The sequence below is a fragment of the Pieris brassicae genome, chromosome Z (assembly GCF_905147105.1).
Source record: "Pieris brassicae chromosome Z, ilPieBrab1.1, whole genome shotgun sequence".
Taxonomy (NCBI): domain Eukaryota; kingdom Metazoa; phylum Arthropoda; class Insecta; order Lepidoptera; family Pieridae; genus Pieris; species Pieris brassicae.
This window is the reverse complement of record NC_059680.1, coordinates 7459620-7479164: the sequence shown is the minus strand read 5'-3', so window position 1 is coordinate 7479164 and position 19545 is coordinate 7459620. Positions and strand designations below refer to the sequence as shown.

The 19545-nt window shown below is 33.6% G+C and overlaps 1 protein-coding gene across 13 annotated transcripts in view; it reads left to right on the top strand.

Annotated features, from left to right (window-relative positions):
- The window catches only part of LOC123718911 (basement membrane-specific heparan sulfate proteoglycan core protein), a 114076-nt gene that overhangs the window by 90461 nt on the left and 4070 nt on the right, over positions 1–19545 (top strand). For 9 of the 13 annotated variants that reach the window (XM_045675910.1, XM_045675905.1, XM_045675903.1 and 6 more), the window contains 34 exons: positions 224–314; positions 720–832; positions 1163–1340; positions 1692–1887; positions 2246–2409; positions 2631–2849; positions 3240–3426; positions 4272–4601; positions 4914–5130; positions 5505–5696; positions 5886–6165; positions 6323–6473; positions 6725–6905; positions 7205–7419; positions 7785–7955; positions 8427–8532; positions 8826–8928; positions 9486–9715; positions 9966–10093; positions 10581–10853; positions 11035–11202; positions 11967–12121; positions 12296–12425; positions 13072–13235; positions 13757–13964; positions 14446–14640; positions 14963–15098; positions 15407–15542; positions 15953–16122; positions 16355–16587; positions 17021–17163; positions 17951–18055; positions 18215–18313; positions 18790–19048. In XM_045675910.1, the coding sequence (XP_045531866.1) occupies positions 224–314; positions 720–832; positions 1163–1340; positions 1692–1887; positions 2246–2409; positions 2631–2849; positions 3240–3426; positions 4272–4601; positions 4914–5130; positions 5505–5696; positions 5886–6165; positions 6323–6473; positions 6725–6905; positions 7205–7419; positions 7785–7955; positions 8427–8532; positions 8826–8928; positions 9486–9715; positions 9966–10093; positions 10581–10853; positions 11035–11202; positions 11967–12121; positions 12296–12425; positions 13072–13235; positions 13757–13964; positions 14446–14640; positions 14963–15098; positions 15407–15542; positions 15953–16122; positions 16355–16587; positions 17021–17163; positions 17951–18055; positions 18215–18313; positions 18790–19048 (6026 nt within the window). The remainder of the gene's footprint in view (positions 1–223; positions 315–719; positions 833–1162; positions 1341–1691; positions 1888–2245; positions 2410–2630; positions 2850–3239; positions 3427–4271; positions 4602–4913; positions 5131–5504; positions 5697–5885; positions 6166–6322; positions 6474–6724; positions 6906–7204; positions 7420–7784; positions 7956–8426; positions 8533–8825; positions 8929–9485; positions 9716–9965; positions 10094–10580; positions 10854–11034; positions 11203–11966; positions 12122–12295; positions 12426–13071; positions 13236–13756; positions 13965–14445; positions 14641–14962; positions 15099–15406; positions 15543–15952; positions 16123–16354; positions 16588–17020; positions 17164–17950; positions 18056–18214; positions 18314–18789; positions 19049–19545) is intronic. The other 4 variants (XM_045675899.1, XM_045675907.1, XM_045675906.1 and 1 more) reach the window with 4 other exon arrangements.

Sequence of the window (19545 nt, the reverse complement as noted above, 5' to 3'; positions counted from 1 at the left end):
TTATAGCGGAGATTTTAATAAAGTATAAGTAGAGCAGACATATGTCCTAATAAAATAACATTATCATCCTAGCGTCAGAAAATATTACCATGCTACTAGAATGTAGACCACAATTTGTACCAATTCTGTTATAATACCTAAATTCTCTTTAAAATTGAACATTACATTAATATTCATCATTTAATTTTATATTGATTTATTGTATTAAATTCTTAAATTACAGAATATCAAGTGGTTTATATTTGGAGCATTGTGGACCGTGTGAATGCAATGGACACTCAAGCATGTGCCACCCAGAAACGGGTGTTTGTTACGTGAGTATTATATAAAACATTTTTTCAAATTTTGTATTTATTTGATAAAAAAAAATTATACATATTCTTATGAACTTTAACTCTAAATTTGAATGATCATTATGAACATAAATCAATATATAGTAAACAGTAGTACATATACAGTTTTAATTTTGAACGTTTGCGAGATTTTTTGGATGAGCTTATTAGCTAGACAATAATGTTACACAGAAGGATAAAAACGCAAGAAAGAAGTTGCTATTTGATACCTTCTTCGTTCTTCTTCTTTGTAGTTTTTACAAGTTTTTAATTGTTATAAATTATATAAAGCAAGTGTTGACAATAATTTAACAAATGTTTGACGTCCAATATATCTTGGAGTTTCAGTTAAATTTTTGCAAGATTTAAATGATGGCCTACTTATAGGATTGCGCCGATAACACCGCTGGATCTAACTGTGAGGACTGTAGGGAAGGATACGAAAGGGACAATTACAATAACTGTGTACCCCGTAGTTCAAGCACACCAGCTCCGTGCAAGTAAGTATTGAGCAAAAGGTTTTTGAATACAGATATTGAGTACATTTCCACAGAAGCTAAGAGCCTAATATCATTCTAATCATATCTGACTGAAATTGTATTTCTAAATTAGTGTTTTATTTGAACAAAATAAAGTTTTTTAATTCATACTAACTAATATTCACACTAATGGAAACGTCATATGGTGTTTAAGACCTTCACTATAGAAGTAAGTTACAAAAGTCTACTTTTGATTTTGATTTCCAAAGAAAATTATGAATGTTACTTGGTAGATACAGAACAGATCACTATAAAATCAGACATTGTATTCATTCATGCATTTTTCTCTAGTTGCGATCCCCGCGGAGAAGAAATTCCCTGTGATGGATCTGGATATTGTACATGTAAACAAAATGTAGAGGGCGACACATGCAATCGTTGCAGAGTGGGAACGTTTGGACTCGACGCTGCTAATCCGCTCGGTTGCTTGTCATGTTATTGCTCTGGCGTGACCAACAACTGTCACGAAGTATGTATTGATATTATAAATAGTCATATGATCTTTTAAAAAGAAAATGAAAGAAGGATAAACTAAGATGAAACAAGGTCAAACAATCTAAATGACACTAAAACATATTCTGCTAAGTATGCTGAGACTCATAAGTAGCTATATATTATACTCACTCACCCACTAACATGCACCCATATATTTGGGCGGGTTACGCGTCACGTTTAAAAAAATCTAGTCCCAAATCTCAATGTAATTTACTTATAAGGAATAAAGACATTTTCTTTTATGGGTTAAAGATGCAGGGGTCAGTAATATATAAAGTTGTGCATCAATATAATTATTATATTTTTAAATTTTAATTTACTACAGGCAAGTCACTACGCAAGAATACCGATCGCGGCGCCTATATTTGGTGAGAACTATGGAGGATACACGCTTACTGACTTAAATGGACAGTTGGTTATCAACGATCAGTTCGTACCAGCCCCAGATGAAAGTGAACTTATGTACATGTTCTCTTCTCCTCCTCAAGAAGAATTATACTGGTCCTTACCGGTCTTCCCAGGTAATATTATTTTTTCTGATCCTTTATTTTAAAGTTTGTTTGTTTAATCATACTGTTTACTGTTTTTAACCTTCGCAATAAATTTTATTTTGGTTATCATAATTCAACAGTGACTCAAGAGCAAGGTAATAATGGTCTGTGCATAGTATGAAGAAATCGTAATTACAGGTTGTCTAGAAGAAATTTTAATAAATAAGGCGTTGTATATAACAATAACAATGCTTTATTGACAAGAAAGTCTACCTGCCAGATCTGGAAACCAGATTTAAGATTTAATTTTACATATTTGTATAGATAACCTTATGCTATATTTTTTCAATTGGCGAACTATAATTTAATAATTATTGTAATGTTACAGGTAACCGAGTTCTCTCATACGGCGGTACATTGTCACTAACGCAGAAGTTCCAAAATGGCGGATATCCTGAAGAATCTATACCTGGAAATGACGTCATCTTTATTGGTGATGAGATCTCTGTATACTGGTCAAACCCAACACCCATTAGATCTGGTGAATCTTTGGTAAGTATCACTTCCATTGCAATATTTACTATGAAAGTATTGTTCAATTCCTACTATTTTTGGTTTGTATTAAATACTTTAAAAAGTGGTTTAATTTTATTATAAAAAAATATAATTTCGTTGTTATTTAATATCCCTAATATATAATTTCATTATTGGTATAATTAATGACAACTACAATTAAAGCTGAACAAAAACTAATCTTAAACCACCTTCTTCAGAGTTACCAAGTGCCTCTTCAAGAAAGTGGCTGGTTCATCCTGAACACACCAACACCAGCGAGCCGTCGGGACTTCATGAGTGTCTTGAAAAACCTTCGCCGTGTACTGGTCAGGGCGACACTATCTGATGATGTCTTGTCTACGGCAATTGCTGACGTCTCTATGGATACCGCATCAGAACTCTCCGACTCGTCTTCGCCTGTTGCTAAGAGCGTTGAGGCAAGTTTCAAACCTTATTTTATTGAACAATTCAATTTATTAGATTCAGTAAATCAAGCTGCTAATAAAAACTAAGTTTAATACATTTAAGAATCCCATTAATTTAATCGTAGAGAGCTTGTGTTAAAGAATTTACATTAATTCAGCAATTATTTAGTTCATAAAGAATCTAAGAAGACATTTTATTTAATTATATTATTTGAATTTCCATAACATTTGACGCATACACTTTGGATCCCTATTTTTCTTGTTTTCAGTCTTAGAAACCCTTCCTGCGTTAGATCAGATTAGTTCACCTACAGATACCTCGAAGTAGTTTCAGGCTGAATGCCGTTCGTGACGTTTTGGACTTATGTAGTATATAGTTATGTTATGATTTTTTTCTTTTAGATTTGTATTTGTCCGGAAGGGTACTCAGGATCAAGTTGTGAAACATGTAATGCTGGATACTACAAGGATCAGAATGGCAGGTGCAGGCAATGCAATTGCAATGGACACGACTGTCAGCTGAATAGCTACGACGAACTTATCTGCAATTGCCGTCCGCCCTACATAGGACCAGATTGCTCCACTGTTGGTAAGATAATTATTGTCTATTATAATATTAAAAATTATCAATTACCAATTACGGTTTAGTTAGAAGAGTTTTATTTTTTAAACATTTATAACGCGAGAGAAGTTTAAGCGTCCAAATATTTAAAGCTCAATTTTATCAAGAAGTTTCTTGATATACTATTTTTTATTTTTTGACATTCTATCATGAGTTGAAGTGAAATTTTGTAGCGAAATCTCCATATCCTTATTTTATACATTTAATATAGGCGTGATCATGGAACTTCATCCGAAAATACATGAAGACTATCAAAACTCCATATCTGTCGAAGTAACATTAACGTGCAAATATCGGGCTCCGGAACCTCTTACAATAAAATTCTTCCGAGCTGGAAGAGAAATAAAACCAGAAAAGTTATATAACGAGTCAAAGCTTTACAACGATGGTTGGCGGGGAGAGCATAGCGTGCGCACTACGTGGAATACTATGTTAGAAGGAGACATATACGAATGCCGAACTTTTACTAAAGGCGGCTTCACTCTTGGGGTTTTAACAACTACTCTACCAGAGAAAGGTAGACATAACGTGCCATGTCTGTTTTGTTCCACACGCTTATACTCTGTTCATCGATGAATAACTCATAAATCATCATGATAACAAATGTTGAAATGTCTTGTTATGTCTACTTCAAGTGTCGTGTACACTTATATTGTTTATTTGTGCTTTTGTTAGTAAAGTTCAGGTATTTTCAGTAAAAAGTTTGAAATATTCTGTAACATTTTCTATCCGTTCATAGAAGTAAATTATTGTTTAGCAAGTCTTTAAAAATTCTTACCAATTTCACTTAAATAGTATTAAAATACTTCCAGGTGGTGATGCCAGCGTTGATCAAACAACAAGACCTGTTCCACCTCAAAGCACTGTAACAGTGACCATTACAAGTCCAACTATTAAAATAGAGGAAGTGGGAAGTACAGTTAATTTCACATGTCAAGCCCAAAGCATAAACATCCGAGGCCCACTAATTGTTAACTGGTATAAGTCTGATGGGGACCTACCACAGGACAGAACGCAATTCGATCAAGACACTGGAATGCTGCGTATAACCAACCTACAAGTGTCCGACAGTGGAATGTATATATGTCAAACAAGCGATGGAGTATCCACGAACCAAGCTTTCGCAACGCTCAAAGTACCAGGTAAAATATACCATTATTTGTTTAAATGTGTGTGTTGTATTTGTAGTTGAATATTTCTGATAACCGTTTTTGCCATGCTTCCATTTGGAATAGTTGTACCGGAACTTGTGTTTTATGCGAAAGGTCAGTCATTAATTGTCCTTAATTTGTGTGTTTAGTGGTTATTCTATTAAATATATGGGTTTTTATAGCAATACTCAGCAGTTAAAATAGAATTAAGTTATCCAAAGTATACTTTTCTACAACAGAATGCTTTATTTTATTATTGCCAAATGAAAAAACCGGTCACGGTAATATTCTAATTATTTACAGGCAATGATATGAGACTACCAACTGTATCTATCAGCCCGCCAATAGCAGAATACTACGAAGGTGACAGGATCGAACTAACTTGTACCACAACTGGCAACCCTGCACCGAGAATTACGTGGCAGAGAGCATACAACCGGCCACTTCCACGAACAACTCAAAGATATGACGCTTTATTGGTCATTGAAAATGCAAGACAGGACGATTCAGGCGAATACAGGTTAAATTTTTAATTGTATTCGGTCGTTAGTCAATTAGTACACAATTAAGTAAAATCTTCTTACAGATTTTACTTACTATAAAACTTTGATTATCGAGCGATTATGTAGGCTACAAGTAACAGGCAAGATTAGTATTATTGTAACGAAGAGATTCGAAAACTATTTTGATTTTAAAATTTTGATACGTCCTATTTATAAACCTTATCCCATTACCCGTTAGAAGCAAAGATAGGCTCTTACGAAATATAAATTTCTCCATGACGTTCGACGACAGCTTAAACAGAATAAAACACTTTAAAACTTATGAAAATATTTCTTATGTTTGATTCCTTTCCGCCCTAACCTGAAATAATTTAAAAAATATTCGTTTCAGGTGTATTGCATCAAACGCAGCTGGAACCAGGGACAGAACAGCAGTTGTGACAATCCGCCAAAGACCTTCACGGCCATCTAATCAAGAATTAACTGTATCTACTCAAACTCCGACTGTCGATGAGGGTAGAAGCATTACAGTAGTGTGCACTGGAACTACTAATGTGCCAGCTGGAGCTATTAATTGGGTCAGGTATGGTATTTCCAAATGTGTTTTTACTTGTATCTGTTTTATTTACTTAAAAATAAAATTGAGGAGTTCCCTCGTCACAAGCGTCATGTATCTTCGCTGTTTTTTTTATTTGGATCTCTTGGCCAAATTTCTTATTATCTTCATTGTCCTTCCCTTTAAATATTAACATTCCAAATTTTTCATTTTCAGACAAGACGGCACTGATTTCTTACCAAACGTACGCTCCGATAGTGGTGTTTTGTATATCGATTTTGCTCGTCTCGAAAACTCTGGAGTTTACATCTGCCAAACGTCAGCCTTTGGTGTTAATCCAACCTTAATTACTCTTGAAGTAAGACCGCAAGGTCCGCCCGTAGAAACATCAAATATCACCGTCTCTGTCGACCATCTCAGAATTCCAACTGGTGGAAGCGGGACAATAGAATGCACTCCCCAAGGTTATCCAGTACCACTTATTAAATGGACTAAGGTTAGTCAGTTGAAATCTATTTATATAATGATAAGTGGGCGACATGTGTGAAACTGACGCAACCTGCTTTTTGATGAAATTACTCTAATGTCATATAATATACTTCTCATATTAGAACAAAAATGTACTCAAATTTAATTACCCAATTTCTCAACAGCATCAAGATTCATTTGGTCTTGGTACGAGCCAACGCGAAAATACTCTTATAATCAGTAACGCCCAAGACGGCGACCAGGGTTACTATCTTTGTGAGGGATCAGTGGACGGAGTGCCTATTATCAGCACCTATGTCTACGTGGAGATTGAAAGTATGTCTTGTTTTGTTGTCCTACCAATTTTTTAAAGCCCCACGTAAAAATATTTATACAAATATTGGAAAAGTTTTGGATTCGATATTGATCAATTAGTATCTAAAGTCACTTTAAAACTTATTAGCCCTTTTTTATTTCATTTTTTATACAATGTTAATTCCCAAATTGTATGTTTTCTTTGATTTTCAATCGTTTAATAAAAACTAGGACGTAATTTAAGACTAATTTCTCTATTCTAACGTTTCTAGAACGCGTGGCTCCACGTTTAGAAATATATCCACAAGGAGAGAACTATGTAACATTAGGCAGCCAATACCAAATACACTGCCGTGTCACTGGTGGCATTCCTTCACCAGTCATAACTTGGGACAAGAATAGAGGACAGTTGTCACCGCACGTAGAAATTCAACAGAATAACAATGTTCTAAGGTAATTTAAATCATCATAAAAAGTTACAGATTATAAGCATTCATTAAAACGTAGACATCGAAACGCACGGCGCACAAATTATTTTAAGTAATAATTAGCATTCGGGGATTTTTGATAAAATTTCATATGCGCCTAATTGTAAACTTGCTTCAGTTGTTTTGACCTCATCAATAATTTTCATTAATGTGATTTATTACTCATATTTACGTATCTTCGAAAAGTTTTTTTTATTTTTGCGGGAGATGCTGAAACGATGTTTAAAGTGTCATAATTAAAAAACGTGATGGGTTTTTTTTCAGTTTCCAAACAGTAGAAGTCAACGATGAAGGCACCTACACATGTACAGCAACCAACGAGGCTGGATCAACCAGTGCGAGTGCAACTGTAAAAGTTAGATCTCCACCGGAAATAACTATCACTCCAAGCAACTTTATTCAAGTGATAAAGGGAGACAAGGTTGATGTCGAATGTAGGGCAGATGGATACCCGGAGCCAATAGTTTCTATTAAATTATGTAAGTAACATAATTTTTTTTTTTTTGGGTTTTGTAACATAAAAGCTAATTCAGAAAATAATCCGTACACAAGCTGTTAATTTTATGCCGACAACAAAAGGTTAACAGTTTGAATTGATCTGATATTTTTAGAATATGTTGATATATTTAGGCTTCGAATCTTAGATATTTTCCTGACTTCGTAAGTATATATATGTCCACTAATTTCTTGGAAACTAAAAATCACATCAAGATAATTGATATGAATCAGGAACATTCCCCAGGGAAGGGGAGTACTATATTATCTTGATATATTTAAAATTACATTTATGCGATACCAAGTAATTTTAGATATATTTAAATTACCAATAATAAACCCTTTTCAGCTGATCGTGAATTCGTGTCACCATCACCTAGAATAGCTGTGCTGTCAATATCTTATGTGAATGAGAGGCATGAGGGTGAATACACATGTATTGCTACCTCTGCTGCTGGTACTGTCGAAGAACAATTCGCTATTCGAGTTGAAAGGGGTGACGGAGGCTTTGGAAATGATGGTAAGTATCTCAGTTATGAAAAATTACGTTTTTATACTCGCATGACTGGAAAAGCAGAAAATTATCCAAACTTATACATTCTACCACAAGTCCTTGGGTTAATTAGAGATATTATCATATTAAAAATAAAAATAATTATTACTTACATTACCTACAATGCCCAATCCAGTTTTGATAAGAATGAGTTACAGTATAAGGTGGTTGAATATGCATAGACAAATGTCATAACCAGCTATTTTCTAATAATCTAAATATCTATGATTTATGATGTAAGATTAATGCAGAATATCTCATGCGAAAGTTGAGTTTTTTTGTTTTCTTTTATTATCTACACCACAATAAAGGATATCGAAACTGTTATAACGTCTCTTCCAAGAAAAATAAGTTGTGGTGCAGTTCCTATGTTCAATTGGAATGGCCTTTTATAAAATACTGTTTTAGTAGACCTCTTACTTAAGCTATTTTTTTTAGTAGAAGGCAGTGGCGAAGACAGCATTGGATCAGAGTATCAACCAGATTTTGATGAAAACGCACCGAGTAATATGGTAGCTATTGAAGGACAAGAAAGCCGTCTCGGGTAAGTTACAAAATAGTATTGAAAAACTGATTTGACGGCTATAGAAACATTGTTTAAGTTCTTTTGATTCTAGACTTTTATTAATATCCATATTTTTCCTTTTTTTAATATGTAAAAAGCGCCATACTGTTCGCCATATTCTTTGTTGGCACTGGTGCGTGATAATAAATTTTATATTCCATGTAAATAGTAAACTTTCGAGTTAGTTCGTAAAAATATAAAGGTGAAAAAATATACGCTTATAGTAATAGAAATACACGTAAGTATACACTCATACAAAATTGTTTGTGAAGGTGCAATGCGTCGAAGGAATTCCAAGTTGTTTGGGGACGAGCTGACAGAAGCCCACTTCAATTCAACGCTAGACAATATGGTTCAGAGCTTATCATTTACAACGTAAGTATATCATTGTCTATTTCATTAAATAATATGTGTTACGGGCGGTTTTAATAGAGAGTTTAAAAGGTACATTTGACAGATGGAAGAAGTGATCAGTTAATATGTTATGTAAGCTTAGTTAATGCTAGATTACAGTAGAATTAAAGTAATTAAATGGAAAAAAATATTAACATAGAATATGCCTTATTATATTTTTAATAAATTAAATTACTTTATTTAGCAAAATGTTACCCGTTTGCAACAATCAAAACATCATTTCTTCAAGCTTAGTAAGATTCCGTGTCAAAAACATTTTGCACTTTGACATAGGCGAGTAATAGCACGCCCTATAGTGTATATGTCACCGTAAAATTGTAAATACCGTTAGATTATAATCTATCTCGCGAGATTGTGAACTGTCGAAAGATTGTGAACTTCAACGTACTGCTCATAATTTAACGTATTAATATTCGGTAGATTGCAATCTATCGAAGTGCTATATAGTATAGTGATAGGATTCATTCTATATCTTACCCAAATATCAAAACTACATAAATAACGTATTAAAATTTCAGACATCGAAAGCAGACTCTGGTAGATACGAATGCACATTGATAAACCAACGTACGGACGAAGTACAGCAATCTGTATACACAAGTTTGCAAGTTATGGCCGCTCCCAGGATCACCTTGAGACCTCCATCACAAATAGTACATCCAGGGCAATCACCAACAGTCGAGTGTGTCGTTGAAGGAGACGATATTATTAGCATTTCATGGAGACCAGTTGATCGGTTACCTTCAAGGTAAGGTGGCTTTAGGGAAATGCTTTTAAATCATAGATTATATGCGTTTATTTTTTTATTAACACTTGCTTGAAAGAACATCGAAAGCAAAGACAAATTAGCAATATTAGGCTAGGGCCAATATAGGGATGACTACATTGCATCTCTTACCAGAATATTATTATGATAAAATCATTATTTGTCAATCGCTTTGTTTTTCATAAAGAAATTGTTAATAATAAACATTCAAATATATTTTTGTGTTTTATAGCCGCGTAGAGATCCGTGATTCTACTTTATTGTTCCGTCAAATTGAAGTTGAGGATGCTGGAAAATACGAATGTTTTGCAATGAACAGATTGGCTAATGCCACTGCGATAGCTGAGGTTATTGTTAACGGTAAGTTTTATACTCTGTTGTTTGCCTGAAAACGAAAAGCACGTAGCAACACAATCATTCTCCTAGATTGAAACGATTTAATGGATACATGCATTCAAAAAACATATCTAACCCACGGAATAGATTAATAACAGAAATAGGTTACAAGGGTCTCGTGTCAGATTTTGTACTAGGTTTATTTCACATGTGCTAAATTAATGAAGAACAATTATTGAATCACACTGCACACTTTACCCTTCTACCATTATTATTATTATATTCATCTATTCCATGCTCTAACTTTTCAATCTATGAGACAAAATAAATGTATTATATATTGTTCACGATTACAACAATGTTAGAGCTTTACACATTGTACAGCACCAACGTGAATCAAGTAAACGAATTATTTGCAATTAATATTTATCATACGATTCCATAACAAGATTTTCAGTTGAATGCTTAATTTCATTGAATGCTAAGGGTTATTGCATGTGATAAATCATAGAAGAAGCCGATCGTGCGCCGTCGAAGTCGCATGATAACGAACAATTCGCACACGTGGGAGCCGCTGTTCATCTGAGCTGCAATGTCACTCAGCCCAGAATGAAAATAAGATGGAACAAAGATGGCAGAGCGCTACCACGCACCGTAACTCAGAAGACAGATGGATCTTTATTCATTAGACTCGCACAGAAAACAGACAGTGGCCGCTATGTTTGTATTATTTGGGACGGCTATGGACGACAAACTAGCAATTACATCAACCTTCACATAGAGGGTCAGTGTTTGCCCATTTAGTAGTGGTCGGTTTTTGGTCTAATAGCCTGCTTAACTATTCAATTTAAATCCTAGCATGTATAACTTCTTTCTTCTATCATCGTTTTCGTAATTTATCTCTTTATGTATTCCTAATTCTATAGTATAGTTGCTGATAAATAATATTTTAATTTTACGCCAAGGTGTTGAATGCTCGCCGTCAGAGTTTCATTGTTATGACGACAGTGCTTGTATTCACGAGGACTTAATTTGCGATGGATATGATAATTGTCTGGATGGTAGCGATGAAAATAATTGCATATTAAGAGAAAAAAGGCTATTGCAGCCGCCTTCGGATCCACGCCCAACTGGTAATTCTAATGAGGGCTAAAGGGATATGTGTTAAAGGTCTTTGTGCAGTCTTTTCCCGGGCGTATCTTACTCCCTTGATATGTCTATTACAAATGTACTCCATATTGCATTAAGATATATTCAGCTCATTGTAAAAAAATTGTGAATAAAGGTTCTTATTCATTTTTACAAATCATGTCATATGATACGAAATTTTCAAGTAAATCAAAGTAGTTTTGTTTTAAAATGAATAAGGGAAGCCATTATGTTGGGAGCGGTGACGTCACAATTTATTGTATAATTGTTGATCTTTTTGGATCCTATACTTGTGTTAACAGTTTTATTTTACTAACCTCTTGCATGTGTTTGCGATTGTTTTGTTAGAGATGATTACGATGTAAGTATTTGCACGATGTGTTTCGATTTGTTGTGTATTTTTTTAAATTGTCGATAACCTAAGTATAAGTGGCTGCTAACGTTTTCTATTGGCCGTACTCAGAGTCGTTAATTGGAAGTTATAATATTATGTTTAAAATTTCATAATAGATCCAATTCCAAGATAAAAATACTATTTTACTGTACATCATATCTACCCTGAGATAATTTATTAAAAATCTCCGAGTACGGCAATTGTTTTATTGCTGTGGGGCAAAAATGTATACAATAATATTGAATGTCTTTCTTTTAAAAAAATTAAGGGAAATCATTATATACTCTGTGATTTGGATAAACGAAGCGTAAGAAATATAAATGTTGGTCTGTAATTATAAATATAATATTTTAGGAAGTCGTGACGAAGCACCGGCCTTAGTATCAATCGATCAGCCACGGAGACCTTTTAGGGTTAGAGAAAAAGTGGAAGTCCTTTGCAGAGCAAGATCTAGAAATATAAGAGTTTCATGGGAGAGATATAATACTAACCAATACGTAGAAACAAGGGTAAGATACATACATATATAGATTTTTACTATTTCATTATCATTATAAAAAAATTATTTTTGATTACCTTCGAATAAATTATAATTGTTTCGGGTTGGTATGTACCACAGTTTCTTCACTGACTGATATTTTTCGGGACTTAAACAAACACAACTATTACATAATTGTTTACAGACCTATGGCGATGGATCTCTATTACTGATACCAAATGTCGAGCAATCCGATGCTGACGTATACAGATGTACTGGAATTGACCCCTACGGAAGACAATCTTCGGATGATTTTGTACTTGAAGTTGTGCCAGGTAAAATTTACTTACAATTATTTAAGTATCTGTCTTGTTTTTCAATCTTCTTCGATTCCGTTCGTTGGCCATTTGTGTATACAGTAGATGTGGTTTTATTTCCCGAATTCTCTTTTAATATATCTTGAATTATTACAATTTTGTACCTAAACTACCTAACTTATAAAAATGTTTTTTTAGGAATTTAAAAATATATTATAACAGTAACCTTATAATTAATAAAAAGTTGTCCACTGTAACCCATTCTTACATTATCTAATTGCAAGGGAGTCCATTATTTATAAATAAAAAAGTTTCGTTAAAATGTCTAGTTAATATAATATAAATAATCTATACAAATATTACAAATAAGTAATGGATTCCATTCCTCGATCGAGAGAACCGATTTTGAAAAATATCTTTTACCAATACAAAGCCACATTATTTGCGAGTTTAATATGTATATAACGCGACGTTTTTGTGGGATTGAGATTTGAAACATCGATTGAACGAAAACGTTTAATACGAACCCTGCCTTAACAGTGCGTAATGAATAAGTTAAAGAGCTTGAATCCCTACAAAATAAGCACAGACAGCATGTCTTGTATAATTTATATGTCATATCAATGCTTGTTTGTCAGCTCAATTAGCATTAAATATATTTCAGTGTCTGATACAAAACCATACCCCATAAATGATGATGAGACCATGTACACTGTACGTTTGGGTGACACGATTGACTTGCCATGCACCAGCAATTTACAAGAACCCGTATCTATTGAATGGAGACGAGAATTTTCACCACTACCAGCCGACGTTAGGCGAAATGAGGTAACAGTCCTAACTTTTTGCAGTTTACAAGTCGCTTCTATTCTGTTCAACTATTATATGTAAATATGGTCAGTTAGTGTAATCACTGAACTTGTAATAAATATTTGATATTAAATTACCAAATTAAAACACTTAAATCAATGATAATAAGAAATCCCAGTGATATATAACAAACAAACCTTTTTATTTTTTAGCATGTTAGATATATATAATATTTTGAAAAGAGAAAACATAAATCTCTCGTCGAAATAAATTTGAACTGCCCAACACAATGTGGTTTGGAAATGGTTATATGTTTGAGGTTTAAGGCTTGCGTGATTTACCTCGATAATACTAAAGAAATCGTTTTTACAGCCATCATAAAAATCGATGTATGCACACTAAACTAATTCAACCGTTTATGAGGAGAAGAGACAAAGCTTTAGTCAAAACAGCTATCTTTTAATTTTGTAATTGTATTGGTAATTGGAAATTATTTGTTTTGGTAATTGTATGCTTATTAAAAGTTTATTTATTTTTAGCGGAGCCTTCACCTAGACAGTGTGACTGAAGCTGATGCTGGTACTTATGTGTGTCGTGTGAGGAACAACGTAGCTCGTGTTGAGACAAGAGCTACTCTACGCGTCGTTGGCATTGTACCCAAATTCAATGGCGATGGATGGCTTGTTCTACCTACCTTGAAAGATGCATACATGCAGTTTGAAATTGAGGTCTCCTTTAAACCTGCTGGTATGTCATTAATCATATTTTTTTAATACGTGATTAGTATTGTGATAGACGTCAAAACGTCGTTTCAAATTTAAATAGGTGAATTATACGCATCAAGCGTTCTTTTATTTTCCAGTTCTTTTTCTTGTACATAACTTCTATCTAGGGTCAAGTTTTACCACAATTATCCGTTGCTGTATTTATAAAAAGCTTTATTTAAAAAAAGTATTTATAATTGATTTGGTATATAATTTATTTTTATGCCTTTAATGTATATAAACTTATAATGTTGTTATTGTGTGTTCAACATTATTTGACAAGCATTTTAAGTCACAATACTTGATGTTTTGCGTGTTTTACTGCAACCATTATCCCTGATTAGGGTGTTGTAAGCGGGGTAAACTCAGATGTGTTGTTAGAATATATAACAAAATATTTCTACCCAAATCTATAATTCGATCGCACTGAATTTTCAAACTATTAAACAAAATATATGTTTTAGATCCAAACGGAATAATACTTTACAACAGTCAGAAAGAAGACGGAACAGGACACTACTTGGTCTTGCAATTAGTCGATGGAGTACCACAATTTACCCTCAAGTTTGATGCAGCTGATGCTTTAGTAACTAGGGGTGATAGGCCACTTACCCTTAACGCTTGGCATACAATTCGCCTCAGACGAAGTGGATCTAAAGGTGTGTTATTTATCCTATTTAAGCCAAATATAAAAAAAAATGCTGAATTAATCGTTATACTTGTAAATTTTACTCATGTCTGCTAGATTTATTAATTAATTCTCATTGTTTACTTATTTTATCTTAATAAAATTCCAAAAAAACAAACACATCTCTTTAAATATATTTATATAGTATATTCAAGACTTCGATAACAAAGTCGCATTTTAACATTTATTTTAATTCGAGTAACTAATCCATACCTATATAATTTATAGCTTTCGTATATATTTATTTATTCGTTAAGACTTCGTGTCGTATATCAACATATTATATCTTATAGTAACCATGGATGTGGACAACACGGGACCATTCTCAGCGGAATCATCAATTCAGTACCAGACCTTGGATCTCTATGCACCATTATACATTGGTAATGCACCACGACAACGACCATATGAACTTGAAACTACTTCAGGGTAAGAATCACTCAGACTTAATAAATTACGACGTTTTAAGTTCTACGATATAAAAATAGATTCCTATAACTTAATTTATTCCTACAGAAAACTACTCGACTGAGAGAAATTGTAGTTAATAAATATTATAAAGTATAATAATGACGCACTGACTTGTGCTAACAATTAATGATTTCCTCCGTGGCTACAGATTTCTATAACGTATTTAAAGGCTCCCACAACACCTTAAAAACCGAAAGCATGCATTGACCGCAATGGCATTTACACGTTGATTTTTGTAGGATATAAACAATTGATTTAATTTTCAGATTCGTAGGTTGCGTAAGCATGTTGATACTGGGCAAGGAAGAAAAGAATATAATGGCAGATAGCATAGAAAGAAACAATGTCTACGATTGCGACTCTTGTACGCCAAATCTATGTCTCAACAGCGGCGTGTGTCAGGTAGCTATTAGATACATTTCTTTTGGTATGAGTTGTGAGCATTCTTTCGCACTTAGTATATAATAGTCAATAATCATATTCTATTTGAGACACAGGGTGTGAGCTTTACTCTCAAAGCCAAGACCAAAAATCCGTATTAATATCTAATGTCTTTGGGCTATACATCGCCAGAGCGTTAAAGAATGTGTTGAAAGAGTGTTTTGAGACAGTCCACTGCTTATATGGCATTATCCACGACTTTGTTAAATATTACGTTGAAAACATATATATTGTATTTAAAAAAATTGATTTATAATTTCGGCTATAAATATAGGAAGATGTATACAGAAAAATATAAAATTTTGATATTTGCATATAGTATATATGTTTGAAACACTTTTATATTATTCTTTAAAATACTTCAATAACAGGAGGCACGTAATGAACGCGGCTATATATGCATTTGTCCTGGCGGTTTTGCTGGTCAAAACTGTGACAAGACCGGCGAAGCCTGCCGCCCAGGATTGTGTGGACCAGGGAAATGTACAGACACCGCTGATGGCTATAGATGCGCATGTCCTGTCACTTATGCTGGAAGAAAGTAAGCCGTGATTTTTAGGAGCCCTTTTTATTAATCAGACCAACCTCATTCTCATTTAATTAATTTACCTTTAAATTTCTAATATAAATGAGGCCACAAATATTATAAAAAAAGGAATTTTAATTGCTAGGCGTTCAAGTGTTGTATAATGTATACTTATCTTGTTTTAATTATATTTGATTTTAGTTCTCAAACCCTTTCATAAATAAAATATAATACTTTTTATTTTCAGTTGCGACGTTAGGCAAAATATCGAATTTCCAGCATTTACGGGTAGCGCATTCTTAGCGATCAAACCGCCTCAGACTTCACGTTATCTCAAAATGTCTATGAAGATCAAGCCAAAACCACCTGTAACTGATGGTATTATAATGTACTGCGCACAATCACCTAGAGGCTACGGTGGATTCACATCTCTCACAGTTCGTGATGGACACTTGGAGTTCAGATACGACCTTGGCGACAGTAAGATTTTATTTATTTGTAATATAATGTTCTCCGCGTCGGGAGTGCTGACCTTAGACTCAAAAGTCGAAGGCTTGTGTCAGACTCAGAACGCTGATCACCTACCTGCCTATTAAAAAACAATAACGATACAGGAATAAGCCGAGAACTGCCAGTTCTTGGTTGAAACATCACTGATTTCTTGTGTATGCAGTGTAGTATATTATACCCCCCAGTGTGTGTAGACGAAATTATCATCCCATACTCAAAGATCTTTCACTTGTTATCTATTTTAAATCTTGTATCTTTCTTTCTTTCTTCGTCTTGCAGTGTTACAATTATTGATATTTTTGTTTTCTCTTCAACTGCGATTTTCTAAAGATTGTATTTTATCCCCTTGGCTTTCCCTGCCATGCCTCGTTAACAAATTACATAAATGTTTTACTATTTTCAGATACCGACCCTGTGGTACTGACAAGTAACAAGACCCTACAAGCTAACTCATGGACATCAGTTCAAATTATTAGAAGCGGTGATTTAGTCTCGTTGACAGTGGATATGATCCATAGCTACAATCATAAGCTGCCATCACCTAGGGTATGTATTCGTTATTATTTTAATGTATATACATCATAAAACTTATTTCATAGATATAGGTACAATTATATAAAAAAATATTAACACCAAAATATTTAATACTCATACATAATTACATACTTCTATATATTAATAGCCTTTTATTTTAGATACTTTTACCCTTAAAGACATTTATATTCCTATCAACAGATATTGTAGGTCCCATTTTTTGCCAAAGGCCTCCTCCAAATCCGGCCTTTCCTGTCTGCACTATTTCACTCTCTGCCATGTACGATCTGCCAGGAAGCATTCTTAATTGTCCGTTTCTTGCTCTACTTTTCTGTTACTCTTCCCATGTGCCCCGCCCATTTCCACTTAAATTTATCTTTAGTGTAACAATGGCTACCTTAGTTTTTCTTATTAATGATGTATGTAGGTTTTATATTTTTATACGTAAAATAGTTGTATTAATTACGTGTTTATATGCATTAAAGAAAACCAAAAGTAGCCCCTTTTTTAATAATACACGAATATTGTGAGATGCTGGTTTCTATAATTTTTATAGAATTACGAGTTGACACGATACGGTGTTTGTAAATCTAAACCATTCTAGAAATCACTTGAACTAAACATATGAAATGTATGCCGTTAAAGAGTGTAATTACAAAAACGCGTAGAAGATTTATATATATAAATATTTTATCAATAGGAGAGTTGTGTATAAATTCTTTTTCATTAAAATTATATAGACAATTACTTGAGGATAAAACCTAAGATTGTCCTATATAAATGTTCTATTTTCCAACAGTATCTGAGCTTGGAAACACCATTGTTCGTGGGCGGCGTTGACGACTCCGTCGTTCTCAACAACAATACTGGCGTCGTTGGGGGCTTTAGCGGATGTATCAAGGATGTGAGTGTAACTATAAAAGTCTTTTAACACTATTTTGATGTTGTTTTATAATGTCATCTGCATCCAAATTTTGATTTAAACTAAATGTTCATTCACATTACCATAATTGTTACTTTTGTAGATTTTTTAGACAAATTTTGTGAATAATATTTTTTAAAGGTCAAACTGCAAGGAGATGACTTGAACTTAATAAATTCGTCAATTCAATCAGCAAATGTTCAGGAATGCGTCAACTACGATCGCGGAGACATACCAGACGTGAGAATTATATTTTTTGTATCTATATTTTAACATTTTTTTAATTATTTTTTATTTCATTTCATATTTCTTGAAAAAATAAAAATAAGTATACATTCATTTATTTATGAATTAATAAAGTAATCGCATACCGCTGAGCGACTTATCGGGTCAAAACTATTTATCATGGGGGCTTTAGACCATAGGGTCTTTCAAACCATAGGACCAGAAACCCCCTAATGATTTGGCCCAAATACCGTAAATAAAATGTAACCGCTCATAGTATTTTACTGCACTTTTTTCACATATATTTCCGAATTAATATATATTTTCAATAATTTATTTAAACTTCTTTTCTTTCTTTTCGCTCACTTTACACCATGTCGTCACGTGCACTTAAAATTCAGGAGTATTTTACATTTTGCATATCTCGCTCCATCTGTCCAGTCAACAAGACGCGGTTTATCTGATCAAAATTTTTATTAACCTTGTTTCAGGTTGAGAGCATATGTTCTCAATGTCGCAATGGTGGATATTGTCTGAACGCTGACTCGACGTACTGCACTTGTCCGTCTGGCTTCTCCGGCCAATACTGCGAGTACAGGGTACCTCTGAGTTCCCAAAGACAGCCCTTGAACAACCCTTGCGCAGCTCTGCCGTGCAGAAATGGTGGGACGTGTAAAAGCGATTTCTCTGCCCGAATGAATTATACATGTGACTGTCCCTTGGGATACGCGGGTCAAGGTTGCCAAATGAGTAAGTGTTTTTTTGCTTATGGTGAAAAAATTCGAAGACAGGCAAAAAAAATATCACATGCAAACTAAGGCTCAGGTTTAGATGGTTGTAGCGGCACTCTGTTAATTACAGATAAATTCATTGGTATTTAGAAAAAAATACCAATGTATTTTTTTTTAAACTCAATAGTTTTAAAGGCAAAGTGTCTTCTTAGAGGGATTATTTCACATGAGTGGAGAGTTTTTATTTATTTAGACTATAAGTTTGGACAACAGATATAAATAAATTAACTGTTCTCATTATTATGATAAGTAATATGACATTTTCATGCCTATTTTTCTATGGCTAATTGTGCGGTTTTTCTAAAATACAACAATCTGAATGTACCACTTGCTTGCTTGCTATGTCTTTGCATAAAATCGATTTATTTTTATTAACGAAGTTGACATTGACATGGCAATGAATGCACTAGAAATGCAACCTATAATTTATTAAATAATTCTTATTCGCTGAATAAT